At 27.6% G+C, this 24,022-nt stretch overlaps 1 protein-coding gene across 2 annotated transcripts in view; it reads right to left on the bottom strand.

The window, feature by feature from the left end:
* Nucleotides 1-24,022, bottom strand: part of LOC148235612 (uncharacterized) — a 79,905-nt gene that overhangs the window by 37,906 nt on the left and 17,977 nt on the right. For both annotated transcript variants that reach the window (XM_088184391.1, XM_088184392.1), the window contains exons 2-3: nucleotides 13,146-13,336; nucleotides 5,625-5,786 (exon numbers count right to left, since the gene is read on the bottom strand). In XM_088184391.1, coding sequence (XP_088040517.1) covers nucleotides 5,625-5,786; nucleotides 13,146-13,336 — 353 coding nt within the window. The remainder of the gene's footprint in view (nucleotides 1-5,624; nucleotides 5,787-13,145; nucleotides 13,337-24,022) is intronic.

The raw sequence follows: 24,022 nt of genomic DNA, 5'->3' as shown, positions 1-24,022 counted from the left end.
GAAAGGGTTGAAATTTTTCGACTCCTCCGTTGACACAGCGCCTTTCCCACGACTACCGGTTATAAATGGAATTCGGTGTTGCGGTTTAATAACCATAAATTATTGCGGCGCTATCTGGGCAACGATGGCGGTGGTGGGGGAAATCCAGGGGTGGAAAATGACGGATCGAACAAATACGCCTACGTGAAGTCGCCGAAATACCACAACAGGTAACGTGGCGATATAATATCGAAACTATTTGTGAGGTTACCATCGCTCAGACTGTGAAAGTCCGAGGAGTGGGGAAAATCGAGATTGATGGAAGTGAAAATGGCCGAAGGCGGGCGATATGTCAACGGTTCAAGATGGCCGATTGACGGCTTGACAATCAGATTGCCTTATGGATTGCCGGATGCGGTCGGGAGAGATTTCGGGTAATTCGGTGTTGCCAGTCTAAATGAGAATTTATAGACAGTCATGGCATACCTTTTATTTTATATTTGCTCAATATGTTTTTTTATATACACATAGGAACAAAGAAAGTTAAATAATCAGCACTATATATAACCCTGGTATTGTCGTTATGTTTTACAAATTTATATATCATCACTGTCAACATGCTTTAATGGACCAGTAACGCGGTTTTTGTCGACGTCGCTGTACGGTCAAAGTCCCTTGATACAAAAATATAGGTTGACGTATTCTAAATCGAATTTCATAAGTCCCTGATTTAAAACAATACTGTAATAGATAAACATGTTACTTTTGATGTCCCCACTAATCAGTAATTCGTACAGCATTGTGTTATGCATATTTTACAAAATTTAAAAAGAATTATGAAAGTATTATATTTAATGCTTAATTAAAAAAAAATATTAATAAGTAAAAATTGTTTTAAATTAAATAATTTATTAAAATATTTTTTGCACTTATTGGTTAAATAAAATAATCTTAAAAATTTAGAAAATTATGTATTCGAATATTCGAATACTATGATTAATTTATTTAAAAAAAACTACAAATAATTGAGAACCCTATATTACTACAATAATTATATAAAAAAAGAAATATACAAACAAACCTTACAAAGGAAATGGAACCATATACATTTTAACAAGACTATTCAAAATAATATCTAAGGATATGAATAGTCAACACATATATTTGCTGTGTCTTACTGAAATAAGATGGCCTTTGAAAGATTGAAAAACCCTTTGAAAGATTGTTTAAATAGCTAGAAGGACTTTTCCAATGTCATATTGCTTTATACATAATAAGTGTTTGAATCGAATCTTATTTGGTAAATATAGATTCATTATATTTTACATTGGTTGTATTTACCTTTAGGACAAATATATTTTATACACAAAAAAATACAATTTAAATTGGTATATTGCATTTACATTTTTTTATGGAAATTTCTGTCATTATAGTAAAGCTTTTTATGAATATCATATGACATTTAGGATAACCATTGTTTTTTTTGATTAGTTCAATATTATTTAAAAACCAGAAGATCTTTATACTTTAGAATATAGAATTCTCATTTTATAATATATAAATAGCAACTATTAAGAAATTAAAAGTATTTTCATTTAATATGTAGCTTGAAGCATAAATGTAGTGGAAAACATATTTTATAAATTAGGTTTAATAGTTGGTTGGGTAAATAAAATATTTTTTTTATAATTTCCTTATAAAAATATAAAAAAAATAATAACCAGATAAATTTAAATATAAAAAAAATAGTTTGGATAATATAATATGTAGTAAAAGAAAAAAAAACTTGATAATATTTAATTGTGTTTATAAATCTTCCGTTCCATAATTAACTCAGTTGCACTCTAGGACGGTAAGTAATTTTTTTTTTATTTAAAATCTGATCATCATGAGCAAAAATAGTTTCCCCAATGCATCTTGATGGCCTTTGTATAAACAAGTTTAATTTTATATGCTAAAATACATGCATATACATATAAATACTCCTTTACAGATATATTATTCAAGATTCACACAAAATGATAAGTGATATGATTTAAAAATTGTTTTTGGCTGAGGAGTCGGATAGCTCGTGCAAGGAGAGCGTTTTCAAGCGCTGTTGTTCTGGCCACATTAGGTTAGAATAAGGGACGTGATCACGTCTCTTTAGGGCACTTAGTAGCCACAGATAAAAGTTGTCAAGCATTAACGGATTGTAGACACCACCCCTAAGCAACTTAAAAAGTGCTTCATTCAGTAGTATACAAATACGAATACGACCTGTACTCTCTCGTAAAAAAATCTTTAAATCTAACAATAAGGATTACTTCGTGTCTCTGGGATGCCTATTAAACAATAAATCCATATTAAAGGATGCTACAAATTAGCGTATATATTATAATCACATTACATTGCTTTTTCCCTGTTCAGGTAATATTTTGCGAGAAGAAACACGACAAGGCTAATTGTTAAATTCGTGTTCATGAAGAAGGTATAAAACAATTTAAATTACTTTAATGTTGATGAGATTTATGTGTATAGAAAAACCTTTTGGTCTATGTGTGTAAATATAATAAAATATTAAATGTTCCTTAATGTTGTCGGTTGCATGTAAAATAAAGTTTAGTTACTTATATGTCTGTATGTATGCGACTTTTTAGATATTTATAATATAATATATTTTTAGCTTTAGACTTAAAATATAAAATACAAAGGTACTAAACAAATTAATTGCTATTATTCTTTAATAAAAGAGCACAATGGAAAGAGTATTTAAAAAATTAAAACGATTATACAAAAATTCGTAACCATTAAAAGCGCTTTTGTATGTTTGTGCACCTTTATTCTGAGAACGGATTGTTTTCATTTAATCTAGTACTTTTAGTTTGGAAAAATTCTTGGAAAATTTATTTATAAATATGTAAACCGGGATGTTAAATAATTTCAAAATATAAAATATTGCGCTTCGTATCGCATGTATGATATCATAAAATTGTCCACTGGTTATTTATTTCCTGGTTAATTCATACAACTTTTAAGTACGATAATAGTTACGTAGTAATAATAAACTTTTCCTTTATTAAATAGAACTATATTGAATTTTAATATTAGATATTTTTATCTCGTTCAGAGGAATATAATTTAAAGCAAATATTATTTTTTGCGTGTGGTTTATTGTGTGTTAAAATAAAATGTATTTAATTATTGATTTATTTGCTAGCATGGAATATTAATAGTTACATAACATAACTGTACTTTACATAAATTGTTCGAAAAGCAGACCCACTTTAGCAGTAGTTAAAACCATTATTAATTACACAACTTAGTAACCCAACTTCTACGTTCTATATTTGTACTTGGTGTGTGACTTAATTGCAATGATTTTGCGTCATTTCAGAGAACTAAATTTTAACAACCACAGAAATAGTCGTTTCTTTTCTTTACGTTTTCTAATAAAATATTATGTAATATGATTTTTTTTGGAGCCTCAAACTTGATAAGGGATCTCGTATAGTAGCTACATTTTTCACAAACCATGCCGCACAAAAGTGTATGATTAATGGTCAGGGTCACCACATTATAATAAACGTGAAAGAAAACAAGAAAATTCATAACATCGACCCCGCAAAAGGGTTAATAAAATTACGTATAATAAATTTTGAAATATATTACATTTTCTATTTTAGAAAGCACGTTCTGTATGTGGTATATGGAAAGATTAATAGTGACGCAGTATGAGGTCATTTATTTCGAGATTATTTCTAATTAATTTACGTTAACGTTATTACAATAAAAATATGTAAGATAAGCCAACAAATCATTTATAAGTTTATAAATCGTTTTGATAATAAAAAAATATTTTTTTAAAACAACTTTTCAGCTTCAATATTCACGTTAAATATGATAACATTATAAAAGAGTTTTTTTTCAATATTTTGTAAAATTTAAAACTAGTTTTAGACACTATATCAATAGAAAAAAGTATATAATTCATTGAAAATTTATGGAGAAAATACCTTATTTATTTATTTTATATCTTATGTGACGAATGATAGCCAAATTATATTTCTAGCTTTTAATGTGCCTTGAAACCATTTTAAAACAGATTATCTAGACGTATTAAAAATCTTATTAAGCACATTTAAGAAAATATAGGAGGCGTGAAATATTTCTAGGCGCCAGGGAAAGCGACAATTTTTGAGTCACGCGAGTTGATCTTTGGTCGCCAACCAGAAAAGACGAGGCACTCAGTAATTTTTATATTGACACCAGAGTTTCTTGGAACCCTTAACTGACTGGGTCGCCATTTTGTTAAGCTCATTCTTGGATAGGCACCAGTACTATTAATTTTACGGTGAAATGTCTTGATAAGAGTGAAATTTCCGCCTCTTTTAAGGTATTGATGCATAACCACGCAGCGTTAACAAACAGAGACACTTTTTTATTTTTATTTATAGTGTTCCATTTCAAATAGAAGCTGAATAAGTTTTTTTTACATTAGTAAGAGCTCGAAAGTCAATAAAAAATATTATCCTAAAAACCTAAATATAATCTAATAAAATTAAAAAGCAATAATACAATATTTTTGTCACAAAGATAAATAAATTACATGTAATTTAGAGTTAAATAAATAATTTTTGAAAAATTCACCACTTCTTAAAACTTTTGCATTAAGAAATAATTTGAAAATAATTAAAAATATTTTTAAAACCGATTTTTTACATTTTTAAACATGCTTTTATTTTTCCAAGCATATTTAACAAAAATATTTTAAACTGATTTTCTTGTTCAAATGTAAGAATAATAATTTTATTGATAACAAATTTTTGCTACAAAGAGTTGTTTGATATAGTTATTTATTGTAAATCTAATTTTAAAGATTTGTTGATTTTTACTGATGAGTCATCCCTTATCTTACTGCGTTATTAAAATTTGTTTTTCTATTTATGTGACAATGCGCTTACTATAAATAAATGAATTATATATTTTTAAATTAAAAAAACTGTGCAACACAAATAAAGCATATAATTTTGTGTAATTTACGGCAAAGACAAACAATAAACTAGTATTATGTTGCACACAATAACATGACTATTGTTATAGTATAATTTATTTGTTATTGAAATTGTTTATATCAAAAATCTACATGCATAAAATAAAATTACTAATTTATTTAAAACTAGATCTAGCGAAAAATTTTCACTAAACATAATTTTTAAAGATCCTATCGGAATTTTTTATCACAATTCATTCCTTATCTCGATGCGTTATTAAATTTTTTGTCAATATAAAATCACGTAGGGGGTCACCACTTGGGTTTAATTAATTTTTTGAAAAAAAAAACATTAAAAACTATACCAAATAAAAATAAACTATTAATATAATAATTAAAATCATTTATCGTATCTATGTTTGAAATATGTATTATGTTTTCCAATTTTATATACTGCAAATAATAATATTTATATAAAACCAGTGCGTAATTTAATATACAATAAATAAATCAAATTATCTCTGTAGCATGAAACGTGTTATTATTGTATACAGTTGATCTTTGAACATAAATATTATTTATTTATTTATTCAAGGAAAACGTAGAGGCATATGTTGGAATTTAATAATATACGTCTCTGATATGTAAATTCAAAACATATTGAAGTGTTTACCTGGTTCCTCCGGAACTTCCGCCTCCGGCACTCCTCGATGATGACACGTATCCGGCGGAAGTGCTTCCGTAATAGGGTGACCATTCGTTATAGGAAAATGGATCTTTGTACGTGGTTATTTCGTTCATGATCTCTGGTGCGCGCGCTTGGCGTTTAGAAAACCTGTAATAATAAATAATAAAATTAGTATGTGGATTAGGCATTTTTTAAGCAATAAATACTTTATTTATTTTACACAAAAAATATGTATAATTCGTATAATTTGGGGAAAAAACATGGGTACGTATGTATATAGCAGGCGCGGGCGGTGAGATAATTTCTCTCTCGTTCGCTCGTGTGTTGAGTGATAAGAGTAAGTGAGAGATAAGAGCATGCGGTTAGCATGCTCTTATCTCTCATTCACTTAATTTATCTCACATAAGCAACCGTAACGGAAAGTTTGGTATACAGAAGCGCTTTTCCTAAATCAAATGAAAATCTAAAATATTCTACAGGATTTTCTTTTGCTTTTTGCTGATGATTTGTTAGACATTTCCTTGCTTGTTCGGCGTTTTTGAAATTTTTTTTCTTCATTGCTAGATGCATAAATTTTTAATTTAAGTAAATCAGATTTTTGGCACGTATCTTTACTATGAAAATGAAAGCTCAAGCTGAACTTAGTATTAAATACTTTTCTGCAAATCCACTAATTGAAGTGCGATTCATTAATTTCTATACATAAAAGCCATACATTTTTTTAATATCTAAATCAGAGTTTATATATTTTCGATCTGGAGTGTGACAATATCTGGTATAGTGGCTTTCTGGTAATGTGTTTTTTTATAACAGTTACTTTATTCACCGTTTTTATGAGTTAATCCTGGCATTTTCCCGCGAACATCTATTCTACCTGTTTCGGTATTCAGAGTCAGAGATAAATGTTGAAAGTATCAAAAAAAAATATACAGTGTTTAAAAAATATTCAAAGCCCACTTTTTTATAATAGACAAAATATGGAGAAAATATAATATATTAGAAATATCACGAACCATTAAACGACATATCAGATATAAAGGTATAGGTGCACCGACTATTGCTCCCTCTCAAAGTTTCTTCAAGTATTTATATTCATAAATACCAACATTCGTTTAGGTTATAAATTTATTATAATTTATTTAAATAGCATGGGAGAAAATTTATAAATATAATCCTCTCGTACAAAATTAAATATACTTTTAGGTAATTAAGAATGTTTTCATATTTACAAACCGGAAAATATAAATTTGAAACTAATTACACATATTTTCATTCAAAAGCTACGTGTGTAAATAATTAATTTGTATCTATACGTAAGTAAATAGTTAATTTTCCCAAATTTATAAATAAATATATAAGCAACAGAGCAAACGTTTCAAGATACCGTAAAGAAAAAAATGTAAATGTATATTTAATAAATATAAATTAAATTAAACCGAATAAACCACTAAATATATATGTAAATAAAATATTTTTTGTTAGCAAATTAATTTAAAATCAATACATATTAATAAACTGGCTGACGATCAAACGTCATAAGCTAGAGTTCCTCAAACTATGGTTAAATAGGTAAAATCTTTAAGGGAGCAAATAAAAAAAATCAGAGGTAAAGACTTATATTTATTTTATGTGATAAGGAATACTTTGAATAAGCAATATTAATATTTATTTTTTATTGTGGGAGCAAAATTATAGTTATATTTTATTAATAATTATTTTAATGCACAGCTATTTTTTTATATATAAATTAATTATTTTATTGTGATTAATACTATTATGAATAAAATTATAAAAGTATATTTTATTAATACACTTATTGGCTTTCGCTCATTTTTATATTTACGATTCTGATATTTTTATACAAAATATTGAAAAGAAACCTAAGAAGGGAACAATAATGCGTACAATTAAATGGAAAACGCATAACATTCCGTATTTATATAATATCATATAATAAAATAAAAATAACAAAAGCTTAAAAACTAATTAAATGAATTTAAGTTCTAAATCTGAAACCATCAAAGTACGTGTTTTTGCTTTTAAAATAATATTTTTATTTAAGGTTCTATTTATTCTATGAGGATTAAATCAGAAAAAATATTTTTATTATGATGGAAAATTAGTGTTTTTTTATACTATTGTATTTAAATATAAATTGGAAATTATGTATTAAAATAAATATTAGAAAATATAGTAACTATAATATATTTTATATTTAACCGCTTTCAACGTTTGGGGTTTAAAGTATTAAGACATAATAAATGAAGCAAAGAAGTACATAGAATAACATATTTACTCAAATTTAAAACACACAAATTTTATTATATAAAATTAGCAAATAGTTTAAGGTATTTTAAAAATATAACTATGGCTTTTTGTGGTTTTTATTTTTTTTTACATATATATTTATTTCAATACATAAAACATATATTTGTTTGGAGTAAATAAAAAAATAGCCATATTTGTACACGTGTATTAAATACAAAATGAATATTTGCACTCGAAATACGAGCTAATAATAAATAAAGACACAGAACATATTAAGGGCATTTAGAGTGTTATTAATCTGTACAAGGCCGAAAATAATAACCGCAATTACGCAATACACATAGAGAGATTAATGGCAGACAAAAAGAGATTAAGCGATTTGCTCGCTTCTGTGTAAATAACACTTAAATACGTACAAATTCGGATCGAAGCCTAAGCTCAAAATCGGTTTTGTGTTACAGACCATCACAAAAAATGTATACAAATATATTACAAATTATATGCATTTTAATAATATTTAGAAGATTAGAAGTAGTAATCAATAATATAAGTTTCTCATTATAATAAATAGTTAAAATGGCAACAGAACCTTCACTTTTATTGTAAGTAAAGCACTGTATCACGAGCGTTAGATAAATGCGTTACAGTTGAGTTATAATCCTTAACCTTTGAAAAAAACTTGAGTTAAAACACCAGACATTTTTTTTGAGAATAGCATTTCGTGACTAATGCCTGTAAAATCTGAGTTTAAATCTTTGTTTTTTTTATGTTTTATCGATCGGAATTAGTGACTATAGTATAATTATATTTTTTTTAGACTGTACAGGTTAGGTCTTAAATTTTTCTAATCGTGCTTAATAATTATATTTAAAATAAGCCGTAATAATTATTTACAATAAAAATAAATAAAAGTAAGTGATTAACTTTAATTTTAGTCTAGTGTCCAACTACTCACTTGATTAGGCTAATATCTGTCATGTTGCAATGAGAGATTACAATAAATAGATAAAATGTTGCGGTAAAATATGAAACTATCTAATATGTATTACTTGATTGTCATTTTTTATGTGTAAAGTAAATTATTATTGTGCCTTAAATCCGATGGATATTGATTTTTTTGTATCTGAAAATCTATTGATCCTAAAATGTTTGTCTTTTGCGTCTGTTACTAAAGATCGGATTATCTTGCTGTCAATATCTGTCAAGTTATTATTTATTTTCTACAAAGATATCGCTCAAGTATCTCAATTTTTTTGATTGCTCTTTAGATTATTTCGATGTTGTATATGTATTTTTTTACTCTCGATTCTTGTTTTTTTTATAAATATAAAATGGCATTTAAAAATATTAATTTTTTGGTCTATATTAAGATTTTTAACGAATTAATTTTTATTTAAATTAAGCTGTTAAATTAAGTATCAAAAAACTTAACGGATAAATCGAAATTGCGCATAAGAATTATAAGTTAAGCGTTAGTAATCCAGTAGTCATAAACTACTTAAAAAAGCTAGAAAAATAAAATGGGTACCGCAAGAACTGAATATAAATCAAAGCAGCAAGATATTACCGATAAGTTTTTTCTTGCGCTCTTATTACCGTATTTGCGATAAAAAAATAATGCTACCATATTTATAATAATAATGATGACAGCTTTTTTTACGCATATCAATATAAAAAAATGCCACTAATCTGAAAATTATACGAGGTAGCTTTAACCCTTTCAGTAGTAAGTGAATTTATACCTATTTGTTAATTTATTAGTATGGAAGTGAGTAAATTTTACTTAATTATTTCTGTTGCTATTTTTTTTATTACATATAGCATCTACAGTAAATTAAAGAAAAAATCAGTGATTCTAAACGTTTTATTGCTTTGAATAATTTTACTACTTTTTTGTATTAGTATGTTTTGAGAATTTCTTTTCATACTTTAATATTATTCAATTTTGTTAGTTTATTAAACATAATTTTTTGGCTTTTGTATATTTTTATATTATACATAGGCTTTAAATATTTTAATCGTACTCTGCAATTTTTTGGTCCTATTTTCTATAAAAATCGTTTCATTAAGTCAAATTAAAAAAATATTGAATAATTACAAGTTTTAATATTTATTATTTTTTCAGGTATACAATATATTAATATTGAACTATCTGGGGTACCGTGAAAGATCGATCACCGTACATGTACGGCGATACTCCACTTTAATTATGCGAATGGCAATGGTCATTGTGATAAAATTATATATATTACATATTTTAGAAAATATATGTTATATATAATTTAAATCAATATATCATTTATAAGCAATCATTTAATTTTTTGCATTGCGCATGTAATTGAATCTAGACGCAAATTTATTTAAGAACTATGATTTAATTACAAATATTTTTTACAATATAAAGATATAGTAACAAAGATCTAGATTCTTTAAATCTCTAATAAACCCTATTGGTTTTCAATTTTATCATATTTATAAGATAAGAAATAGTGTTTATTATGTAAATATAATTCTGACTGTTTTCTTAGCTTTTCCTTATCTCATGGATGTATTGTACAATATATGGTAGTGATTAGTTTAAATATAGTGCAAATAGCTAAAAAATCTGCGCTTCAAAAATAAAGTTATGCAACAAAAAATATCATTTCGATGATGATTCTTATTAAAACAATTCTATACGGTAAAATATTATTAATCTTTTTTTTTTAAATTAGAGATTTTTTAAAAAAATATCATTTTCCTAAAATTTCAAGTAAAATTTCATTTAAAATAAAAGCATTTTTTTTTATGTATATTTTATATATCATGGTGTCAAAACTAATTAACAAGAAAAAAAAACACGTGATAAAATTACAAAGCAAAAATTACATAAGAAAGAAATTATATATATAAAAAATTACACAAAAAAAAAAATATTTGTGATAAAATTACGCAAATAAATACACATGTTCAGTAATTTCACATTCACTAGTAACCAAGAAAATATCAAAAGTTGAATAAAAAATTTACATTCTTTCCATCAATTTATTCTATTGGTAAAAAAGTGATTTAAAATTAAAAATAATATTTGATATAATTATTAATATACATTAATATGAAACACTTTTTTATTTCATGTTTTATATTTAAATTTACTTTATTTCATATGCTATATAAATAAGAATTTATGTCAATATCTTTTTTTTATTTTTATGTTATTTTTTTACGTATTTTTCTCTGTGAATATTTTTCATATATAATTTTAACCTAATACCATGACATAAGGCGCGTGCGGTGAGATACTTTCCCTTTCGCTAGCTCGCGTGTTAAGTGACGAGAGTGAGTGTGAGATAAGGGCATGCGGTCCGCATCCTCTTCACTTAACACGCGAGCGACTGAAAGGGAAATTATCTCCCGCATGACATATATGTATATATATTTCTTTAATTATAATTTAAATATTTGGTAGTAAAAATTAATATCATTTCTAAAAATCTCTAATAAAATGTTATTTCAACGAACAGATATTTATTTTTATTATTAGAAATATAATTTTTTATAGATATTTATTCATTGATAGTTAATATACGAAACATATAATTTATAGAAATAAAAAAACCATACATTTACTCGATTTGCTTTGATTATAATAAGAAAATATTTGTTTTTTTTTATATATCTAAAGAATATGCTCCAATAAATTAACCCTGAAGATTTTATATATTATGTGAAGCAATAACATATTTACAAATCGAATTTAAAAATATTGTATGCTATCAAAATAAATATATTCGGCAGCACAATCCAAAAACGTATTGAACCTTAGACAGCCATATAAAAATAGAAACATTATATGTTTCGAGTCTACATAAAGTTCAAGGATGTGTGGGGACACAAAAAAGGGGTTTTCCACATTTACGGGAAATTTGTGGAGGTCGTAAAAAAACACCGAATCGACAATGCTTTGAAAAGATTTTGCGTTATATATTTGTAGCGCAGTCATTCATGAATATTCCATTACGGCATGAATAGAAAAAATCACATGTAAATATTGTAGGCGTATGCATACGAATAGTTTCCATAATCCAAAGTTAAATAGCATAACGTGCCGTACGTGTAATGAAAACAAAGACTTGCATGTCGAGAATAATTTGCATAATTTTAATATATGTACAGTGGCTTAGGGTAAACAGATTTAAAGCTTGTGTGGACGAATTAATAACACACCATCGCACGTAAAATCCTACTGTACTGAGGGGTAATTTAGAAAATGGTAATAGTTTTTATTGAGTTGAGCTTATAGTCCGTCGGTTTAATTTTCTGTATTATGCTGAGAGTTTAACGAGATTTAAATATGTACAGATAGCGTCTATTAGATGTTATATGAGCCCATAATTATGAGGGTGGACTAAGTCATGTTTCTTTATTTTTGAGATATTTAAATTGATTAAAAAATATTTTCATATTACGCAACACAATGTTTTAATTTATTTTAGCATAAAATTTTGCATGTAGCTGATAAAAAAACATAACAATTTAAGGTTGAAATGATTTAGACTATTTTAAAAATTAATCTAACGTAATAAAATTGACTAAACACAGTAAAAAAGTGATTTTTTAATTTATGAAATAATTCATCCACCATATTCCTAAGGCCTTGCTCCTTCCTACAAATATTTATTTCGATCGATGCAACACATACTAGACGGAAAAAAATAAAATGCAGATGATGTGATAAAGGAGCTATCGAAATATTTTGCATCAAACCAATGGAATTTAAAAAATGATCGAGAGGTGTAAAGGATTATATATTAAAATATATATTTTGAATCATTAATATAAAAATTAGCAATTAAGTGTTTTTTTAATCATTAAATAAACGATTACCTAATATATATTTTTAGAGTTCTAAATTGCTTCTCTATAATTTCTTACTTTCAAATTTATCGTTTGATAATGCTGTATTTCATTCAAAATTCAGATATTAGACCTGACCCTCCAAAAATCAGAGGTCAAAACGTCGGCAAAAGGAAGAAAAATCAAATATTTATATAAATATATGTAGCAATAAAAATTACTTGTTAAGACCAAGTTGTAAGTTTACGGTTAAGGCCAAGAAAATAGGTCAACGGCCAACTAGTGCATGGTCAAGATCGGCTCTATCATTCCGAAAGTCAAATAAATGTTTTACCGACGCTCTAGAATTTGATTTTGCTTCCTTCGGAAGCCGACTTTGATTAAAAAACATTTAATTCTTACCTCCACATTGCTTTGAGCTCATCGCAAGTTGGTTCGTTGATAACGTTGATATCTCTAGGCTGAACGTGAACTGGTTCCATGGGCGGAAGATAGTCCATAGGGCCCAACGCCTCCAAAGGAGGGCCTGCATTCTGAGGTCTTCCAGAAGCTCCCACAACTGCACAAAGCACCACTACCCAGAGAGAACACATCTGAAACAAATGAAACATATTGGAATTTATTAATATTAAATCTCACTCTTTTTAACGTCAATATAAAATATTTCGTCGCTAAAACTCATATATCACACCAAAACCACTGCGCGCGCTGGGTGCCTAACAGTAATTTTATTAAAAAGAGTGATTTTAAAAAATATTATAAATAATTACTGAACTTTATATCATCACCAATTCATCGAAATTCTACTACCATATACATGATATTATAAAACTGTACAAAATATAAAATTATTATATTTATGCATATAGATATTATCAAATGCTTATAGCAAAGTCCCAGAATAAAAAATCGCTCCACTCCCGAGTTACGCAACGCTGCAAATAAAAATTCAAGAAAGTTCTCTCTTTCCCTCTTTATTACGATTGTTTCCGGTGATAACGAGCGATATCCGCGTTACGGCCCTGTCATTACGACGCCGTTTTTAGCCAATTACCGTCGAGCTACAAGCGAGCAGTGGCGTCGTTCGTCCAAAACGATTTTGGACAATAATGTGTCACAGCTGGGGTTGGGTTGCTGTTTCATTTAATTTCATAAAATTCTCCTGCTTTGTTGCGATGAATAGCAACGTGTTTCATCGCGCAGATTTCGTAACCAATTTAGGCCTTAATTTATATTGATAAAAGGTCAATATTAAAATATATTTAAGTAGTCTCCAATTAACAATTTCAATGAATTAAATTATACATAATTTCATTTAAATTCATTAAAAATATAATCAAAAAACACAATATTATTTCGTAAATAAACTGGTTCTTAACTTTGCTTTGATTGCACCTAATGTTGGGAACACATTAGAGATTGATTCTTATTTCAAACAGTACGTTAAACGCTTCTGTTATTGCTTTCAAATTTTCAAATATATTAATTTTTTTTTCTGATTTTATTTTTGATCTTAAAAAGTGATAAGACCGTACTTTGCAATTTGGATGTTAATCTTAATCATATCTTAAATTTAAATCCTAAAATGTATGCAATATTTCACTATTAAAAAACTAAACTTTTTTAGTCCAGTATTAAAAATAGGAACGAGTTTATTTGAGTCTAAACACGATACTAGTACAATAAAAGTAACTTATTAATACATAAAAGACATGAGTTTGAATCCCATAAGAAATCATATCTTTGAGATCAGAAATAATAAGTTATATATATATATATATATATATATATGTATATATATATATATATATATATATATATATATATATATGTATATATATATATATATATATATATATATATATATATATATATATATATATATTTCTAATGAAGCAACACAGCCTGGATTTTAATAGATTTTCCTAATTTCACAGATAATAATAGTAAAAAATAATTACTAAAAAATAATACACGTCCAATGATTTACAGACATGATATTAGTTTGAAGTCTCTATTTTTAATACAAATAGCTGTTGCTTTTTTTAATTTTATGAAAATAATATTTAATTTGGGACAAAAGGCAATACGAAAATATGGTCACAACTCTGACCTTTTGATGGCAATTATTAAGAAGCGGAACTCGATTTAAAGCCTTTGACGGCATCTAGGTCGAACGTTATGAATCGGGGAGATGCAATTTACTTTTGGGAAATTTCAAAAGCACTTTGTGGGAAGCGCGGCTGTAAAACCTCTGGGAAGTGTAATATGATATTTATGTTGATGGAGGAGGTTGGGTATAAGTGGAGAGAGGAAGAGAGAGAGAGAGATAGAGAGGTTGTGTAACCAAGCCGAGGGAAATTACCTTCTATAATTAAACTTTTCACAATAAGGTGCTACGTGATTTTATTTAAACATAAGTCAAAATTTTAAAAACTGTAGGGTAATATATATATTTTAAAAAAGCAATTATAAAATTGTTTTAATAAAAACAAAAATAAATTGTAAATGTTAACTTAATCATTAATTCTATGACATATTATTTTAATTATTGAAACAGACATTTTAAACTAAAAGCTCTACTCAATTAAAATTTATAGCTAAATATTTAGTTATTTTACTTTAAACTGTCATTTTCAACAAATTAAATACGCAGTATAGAAACTGATAAGATTTCATTTATGCACTGTTTTGGCTTTTACTTTTATCTTTAAATGCAATGACAATGATTATTTCATATTTTAATATTGTCTCGAGTATGTATTCAATATAATAAATTTTATATTTATAAATATTTTTATTAAAAAATATATATTAAAGAACATAAATAGGCTATGTATTAAAAAATGAAAAAGCATGTGTTAAGCGATTGTATTGCTAGCCCTAATATTGAAAATTTTTCGAAACAAATTTCAGTAATTTCGTGACCATGACAGGACTATCACTGCCGAAATATTGAACAGTAAGTTTTCAAGTTGAGGAATTCGAATAATATAAATATTCACGAAACGCTGAAATAAGGCTAAAACGTAGTTTTAAAACACTTAAAATATAAATTCAATATTTGAATACTAAAAATAAAAAATAAGAATATTCAAGGTACGCTTGCTAGCTGCGGTGCTTCGCAACAGTGAGAGACCGACAGCTAGCTTTTATATGATAAATTGTTACAAAAATACAATATTCTTGGACAAAAATATTATTTAAAATTATAAAATAATATATATGTAATTATATATTTAATATAGTTTTTTTAGATTGACAATGAAAGAAGTCTAGTAATTTTAAAAACTTCAAACAATATATTTAACAGATATTTAAACAAATTATTAGATTGAAAAGACTAATAAAGTAAAGAAAAAAGGTCATTTTTTATATTTTACTTAATTCTTCCACAGATTCGTAAATCGAATCAAACAAATTTATTGCAATAAAATATTAACTATATGGTTAAACACATTTTTGTCCAGAAATATATATTTTACCTCTAAAAAAAGTGCAGTATGCGTATTATTTTCGCTGGTTTTAGATAGTTTAGTCTGAGCTTACCTTGGGTTTAAAAATTAAATTATATAAGTCATATCTTTAATTTTTAATGTATCTATAAGTGATATTTTTTCATATTTTTTTAATTAAAATATTATTATGTATTATATAAAATGCACAATTTAAAAATAAAACAATGTTATTAACCTTTTGGTTGCCGAAATATGATATGTTTGCATTTTGCATTTTGGAGAGAATTACCGGTTCTTTTGTAATTACTTAAGAAAAATAGATACATTTTTAATGGATTTAACTTAACTTTTCAAGTTTATCAGACATAAAATTTTTTTTAAAACCTAAAGGTTTTCGATGAAATTCTTTAGTTTTCTACTACTTTTAATTATTTTAAAATTATTAAATTTAGAATTATATTAGTTGAAAATATAAGTTTATCAAAAAAATATTATTTTATCAATTTTTTAACAAGGCATCAGTAGTTTTCATTACGGTAATTAGCAGTAAAAGTAATTAATTCAAACCTGTTTTTTCTGTTAATTTAAGTTATTTAATTATACTTTAGTTAATCATTTGAACACACAAAAATCGACTAAAGTCGTCTGATTGATAAAAATAAAAACACATTTATTGATAAATAAACATTAAATATAATTTCATTGAGTAAAGTTATTTATATCTGCAGTATTATATCATATTATATACATATGTATGTTTGTTACAGCTCATGTTAATTATTTCTTATAATTATACTTCATTTTTAACAATACTATTTACATGATATAAAACCATAAAATAAGTAAGCTTAATTTTTTGGACTACAGTTTTGCTCTTGAACTCACAACCAGTGGAGCTCACCATATCGACACAAAGATACAGTATGGATCCATACTTGCCGACAATCCAGACGAATTAATATTCAATGGACAAAATTGTTTATTTAGGGTAGCTACAAAATAAATAGTAAATGCTTGGATTCTTTTTTATAAATTACGTTTTTGGTAATTTATATAAAAAAAAAATTAAGTAATTTAAAAAAAAAATATTGCACATGGCAAACTAACAAATTAAATATTCGGATAAGTTTTTGAGTGTCAAAAGTCAAGTCAGTGATCTCAATTATGATCAAAAATCGAATGCTTAATGTAATGATGATGGCAGAAGTACCGTTCCAGCTTACGACTTTTTGCATAGAACCTTTTTAGCAGTTTTTACGAATTAGGTTACGTTTTATTTTAGCCAATTAGAGCGAGGAACTAAACTTTAAAAATGTATCTTTAAGGGTAGTCAACCATAATGACTCATTGACCATAAATGATTTTATCCACGCATGTGCTTTGTTTTTCTCTTTTGGTTAGGTTACCAATGGATATTTAATAACTTAAGCTTATAACTATTAGTTGATTGTATTATTCGATAATCGTATATGATTTAATTTATAAATTAAGTTGCATAAAAATGTTTTAAAATCAAAGTGAATTTGAGAGGTTCCAAAATGTGTTCTATATTTTTTTTTGTTAATAGGACCAGAGTGATGGGATATCTCTGTAATTTTTCTTAACACAATTTCGATTATCACGTCCACCCAAACTAAAGGCTGACAATAAAAAGAGGCTTTTCTTTTGCACAACCATGCGGGTGGAATGCATTGTGTCCAGGAGCACAATGGGCGAGAGATAACACGTTTGGAAAGACGTTATCCTCGACCGTTTCACTATAGAGATGCGGGACATTTAATTTACTTTTGCGGAAAATCGCCGTTTTGTGTAATGAATCCGCTTTATTCGCAATAAAACGCTCGCGCAAACATTCCAGATTTCAATTTTGGGCGAAGCATGAAAGACCGGCACGTTTTGGAGAATCTTTTCGGGCTACAAAACTGATCAAAAAATCGTCTTTATGACCTTTGCGAGCGGATCCTACCGCAGAAGTTGACGTGACGGCTTCGATTTTTTTTTAAAATATATATACGAGGGATGTTCACAAAGTTCTAGGATTTCTTATATAAAATTAATTCGCAATAAAAAGCAACTATAATTTTTCAGTCAAAAAATCGAGAAGATGCACCAATAATTCTTAGGTCCCTGCATTGGTTAATGACAACGCATGTTTGACCCTATGCAAGTTTAATGTGTTGGGTTATAAAATATTGCCTTATATATTAAATTCATCAGATATCTTGTTATACGATTTTTAACAACTAAGCTGCTGAAATTCAAGAACTCTAGAGGCATATTTATTTTACTTTTAACCGAAAAAAATATATCATTGAAACCAAAATAATATTTTAATAATTTGAGATTAGTTTTAATTTAATATTATTAATATGTTTTATATTCACTGTAATGTATTAATGTAGAAATTGAAGGTTGCCATTATATATAAATGCCGAGGAAAGCTGTTCCAGGGAGTAAAGTTATTGCACGTCAATGCGCCAGTGCACAATTTAGATGCTGCGCAGGCTGCTACTCAACAATGTGGTTTCCAGGAATTAAATTACTCACCGTACAGCAATTATGTTTTGCTTTCAAAATTGGAGTCAGACAGAGACGTCATTTGGTAAAGAGAGAGGCATTTGCCATCCTTAAAATTTGGCCGGAGTCACGCATTTTATTTAATGAAATACTAAGTACGTTATTAAAATCGAAACACCCCCCCCCCTTTCCCTAAAAAAAAATCTATCCCAAAAATATTTTTAAAATAGCATTTCAGTGAAATTAAATCAGAATACATTTTCACCGGTAGATATATATTTTTACAAGTGAAATTATAATATATATGGCAGGTGCTAGTAAATTGAAATCAAATTCTGCGAATTTCGCTCATAGTAGGCACTCAATAAACATTTTATACACAAATATGCTTCAAAGACTGAAGCGTCTCATTAACTCGCACTTCGAAACTAAATAAAGGCGCATCAAGACCATAGATTTTAGAGCGACACTAGTCACTTAGGTATATTGAGAGAAAAAACAATTACCTGTTTGCTCCTCTAAAATGTATAAAAGTCAATCTGACAGTTGCGAAACGCACATTTTCTGTTCAAACCCAAACCTTACCCAATGAAAGTTCTAAAACAAATTATAGATTTGAAACTTTTTAATATTGCTACTAATTTACGCTGATACAAAAAATAAAAAATAAAATATTTTTAGTTTCACTAAAGACACCATAGACATTAATAAATTGCCTTTGGTAATTTTCTTTAGAGCATGATTAAAGTTCGAGCGATGATCATAAGCGATGCATAATTGGTGCTTCGGCATGACAAGTTTTGCAACGCTCACCATGAAACTACAATTCACTCAATAAAATACAGTGCTTTTCTAGGCGTTTTTTTTGTAATTTTATATACGCTTCGATTACTTAAAATTTGTATAGAGAGCAGCTCAATTGTACTTTTCAGATAATAATCCTGATTTTTTTGGAATATGTTATATATATACACTACTAATTTTCACCATCTCCTAAAAATCAAAGATGATGCTGTCCGCTAATCAAAATATCTATTTATTGTAACGCAAAGGAAATATTACACGTAAATATTATTCTTTCATAAGATAAATAAGCATTATGCTATTTAGAATGTAAACGAAATGTTCGAAGCTCCATCGGATTTGGGTTAGCTTTAAATTAATACCTCATCCTCCATTATTTCTGAGCCACAAAAACATATTGAAAGGTAACGATTTTTGTCCATCAAAGAAGTTGTAGTAGCTGTGATGGAGTGTTATGCAGACCAATACAAAACAATTAATCAGAGAGGGTATTACAGAATCAGTGAAATCAATTAAAAAGACTTTTATTGAAATAAATTAATATACCCTTTTTGAGTTAGGCTTTCAGGTACTTTTGTATATATTATAATTGAAAAAATACGAAGCAACTTTTATTTATATCTTTAAACAACATAAAAAATTCTTAAGCCATTGCAATTTACAAACGCGTTGAACATTTTTTCATCTGCTGACTGCGAAATATCAATCACTAGACGAGCCATTTAAGGAGTTTAATGATCAGCATCCAGAAAATTACTACTGTGACACCTGCAGTAAGTCCCCAGAAAAAACGGAAGAGTCAAATGTTCGATTTGGAATATGCGCAGAAGCTCGTAACTTTTTATTTATATATTTTTTATAATTATAAACAAAGGTGATAATTTATGTAAGGTAATATTATAAAATTTGATTGTCTGATGTAAAAGTTATTATTAAATAAAGAGATTTGTTAAATTGAGATATAAGCATATAAGCAATGTTAATGCAATGAAGTATAGGGTGTATAATTTAACTATATTCTATTTGCGTTAACACAGTCAGTTTTAGAGATATCCATTTCATAACATTATTCATAATTGAGAAAGATATAGCAAGTTTGGCTTTACGCTCCACTATTAGCTTAATATTATATTTAGTATTAGGTCATATAATATATCTTTGAAAATTTAAAGTTTCAGTTATTGTAATTTATTGAATAATTATACAAAAAAATCATATAGGTACAAACATATATGTTATCGAGAAAAATGTTATTAAAATAATTTTCAATATGATTTTGTACAAAAGATTCAGGGGTTTATTAGATGTAAACCCACGACCTTTAACCTCATAAAAACACTCATTAAATTTCAACAAAATTTTCAATTTTCAGTGATTTACACCTTCCGATAATGAATCGGAGACCTGATGATTTATTATGCTGTACCAGCCGCAGTATTTTAAAATAATATTTTTTTAGTGAAGGTAACGTATTTTTATGCTATATATATTAAAATTTAATGCTTATTCAAGATGTCAAGTCTTTTGATAAAAGTTCAAAGGTTATTTATCGAGAGGTGGCTATAAAAGTTTACTACCCAACACATTTACATTTTACAAAAAGGAAGGTTATGAAACTCTTTAACGATGATAGAATTGGGAGAAGGACAAAGTGAAAGATACGATAAGGTATTTTTAACTTTTAAGTAAAAGTAATTATTTTTTTTAGATGAATGAAATAAAGTATATACATTATTAAATAAAGTAACGTAATTAAAAGTACTGACAATTAAACGAAAAGTAATTTATGATACATAACTGTGCTGTTGTATTTTATAAACCCTAACTAATCATAAAAAATATACATATATCAAGATAAGTATAAATAAAATTTGAGCCTAATTAATTTAAAGATTCTGCGACAACTCCTAATTATCCGGAACTTTAATTTAGAATCTCTTATATTTTACAATTATTTGTTATTTCGACGATCTTTATTAAAGCATCATAAACTATTAAACTAAAATTATTTTATATATATATATAACCGCATATACAACAATTTTATGCATACAACAAAATAGTATGCATACCACTTATCGCCGTCGTTGTCATTGATTAAGAATATTTTCAATAAGAATTTTGCAAAACATTTTAATTTTATTTTTAAATTATATAAATACAAGTTAATCCAAATTCCATTAGCATATTTGACATATTATATTTCCGGTCGACATTTCGAGTGCAATGTTTTGGACATAATCATGATCTGATTTAACGTGTGACGCTATTAGATTTAACGACTGTCCGAACCAACACACACACGTTTGTACACATATGCTATATCCACACACAATACTCCCCTAATGGACTCTCCTGAAAGGTTAAACGTTCTCAACCAGAGAGTTTATATAGTTACATAAGCCACACACGAAAAGCGTAGAGTGTCGTTGACATATTTTCCTTTTTCGACGAGTTTCGCTACTTATACAGGATAGAGCAAAAGTTCATCTCTGATTTAGCTACATAGAATTATTTGCCATTTATTAAATCCCAACGCGTATATTCTAATATGTTCGTCGCAATACCTCTCTCCCGCATACGTCTGTTATCTAGTGTGTGAAATCGGATATATTAAATCCAGCGTTAAAATTGTGAAATCCTACACAGGCGAGAGGTAATCGTTGTAATGGAAATAGAGGCATTGTATATGTTTAAAATTAAATGTATATAACATATAATATATATATATAGTACATAAGCATTAAACAAACAGTGTCTGATTCTAATGTTACTCTACTGTAACGCATTGGGTTAGCATATATTATGCTTATACTGACAGTACGAATTAGGCTCAACGAATATCTTAAGATTATTTTTGCAGTTAAAATATGCAGAAAAATAGTATAGCAATTTGTCATCAGTTTTTTGAGCGGTATAAGAATAAAACTCATATAAATTCATGAAAAATAAGAGTTCAGTATAATGATGCTTCTCTCTTACTCCAGTAAGTAAATTAGTGAACTAGAAATTTACCAAACAAATAAAAATAAAATAAAGAAAAAGGCTTATAAAAGCCTTAAAAGGTGAACATGGTAAAAAACCTTCGCGGCATGCCAATGGTTTCTTAATTGCGCGTTTAAATAAGTTCACTACATTGTTAAGTAGTTATAAACATTAAAAAAAATATGTTTTTACTCTAATTTTTTAGGTGTTTATTTATGACATATGCTGTGCTTTTTTAAAATAAAATATTTATAGAGGACCTAGTACAAAGGCATCGTCAAGAAAAAATATCCTTATTTCTGTATATGATTTATGTTTTAAAACAACGCATAGTTTATGACATTCTGCAGATTCACAAAGCATCTACAAGATTAATAAATAAGTTTTTAGCTACTTTAGTTCACTACCATTAATATATATCATATAACCATTTGCGGGAATAAAAAATCAGATCTCGCTAATGTTTGCACTACACTCTCTGGAAGTTGTCCGAACCGAAGTTCAACTGAAGTCGGCCGAGGTCGCCGACTTTCGAGTAGCGGCCACACTGCCACAAATTTTATATGCCGTCCGGACGACGTCCGCACGGTGGCTGCTGTCACGTACAGCTGGCAAATTTGTGCGCGATCGAAAAAAGTGCCAAATAATCGCAATTTTTAAATTGTCATATTATTAAAATTACGCTACTGATATTTATAAAAGTTTGTGTGGGCGCTCACCAAAACAATATCAAGGAAAACTTTTCAGTCGTAAATATTCAATTAACGCAAATACTTTGTCGGCTTTTGCAAAATACCATAAGGCATAAAAATGATACGAACACCACATCTGTGACTATCCTAGAATTTCTCGCCATCGATTCCAAATTAAAATTCTTTATGGTGTGACATTTATATAAGCCGATCTAGGAAAATACATCAAACAAAATCAAGTACCACTAATTCTTTTTTAATTATTTAATTTTATATGAAAAAAAATATAATAACGATATTTGTTACAAGAATATACTATCAAACATATAATTAATCCCTTTTGGTGCCCTAAAATATTCAAATTTGTCAGTAAGAGTCTGTTCAAGTCCCCTATAAGCATGTGGTATTATAAATTGATCGCGTGACCACGATGCAGCGCTCGTCATGCGTGTTGACCATAGGACGCCTACGCGCATACTGAAATTGAACCGAGTTACTAGTTCTATCTCAGTTTGCGAAACACCATATCATTATCTCTCTCACTCTCGTCACTTAGCACACGTTCGGAAGCGCTCGAAGCTGGCCAAGTCGACTGAATTACCCCCACTTTACCTCCCGTTTTCTGACTTTAGAGCGGGCAGAACCGAACTCGACCGAAGTAACCCACTATATTCTACGTCCTTGGCCAACCTTGGCCAACTTCCAGAGAGTGTAGTGCAGGCATAAGACTCATTTAGAACAACGTACACGTTTAAAAAAATATTCAGATCTTACAAAGATTTTAATCACTTTTCAATACATCGTACTATCTGTTTTATATTGT

The sequence above is a fragment of the Plectrocnemia conspersa genome, unplaced genomic scaffold (genome assembly GCF_051122295.1).
Source record: "Plectrocnemia conspersa isolate PC_06_02 unplaced genomic scaffold, ASM5112229v1 ptg000004l, whole genome shotgun sequence".
NCBI classification, from domain to species: domain Eukaryota; kingdom Metazoa; phylum Arthropoda; class Insecta; order Trichoptera; family Polycentropodidae; genus Plectrocnemia; species Plectrocnemia conspersa.
This window is presented reverse-complemented; position numbering and strand designations above follow the sequence as displayed.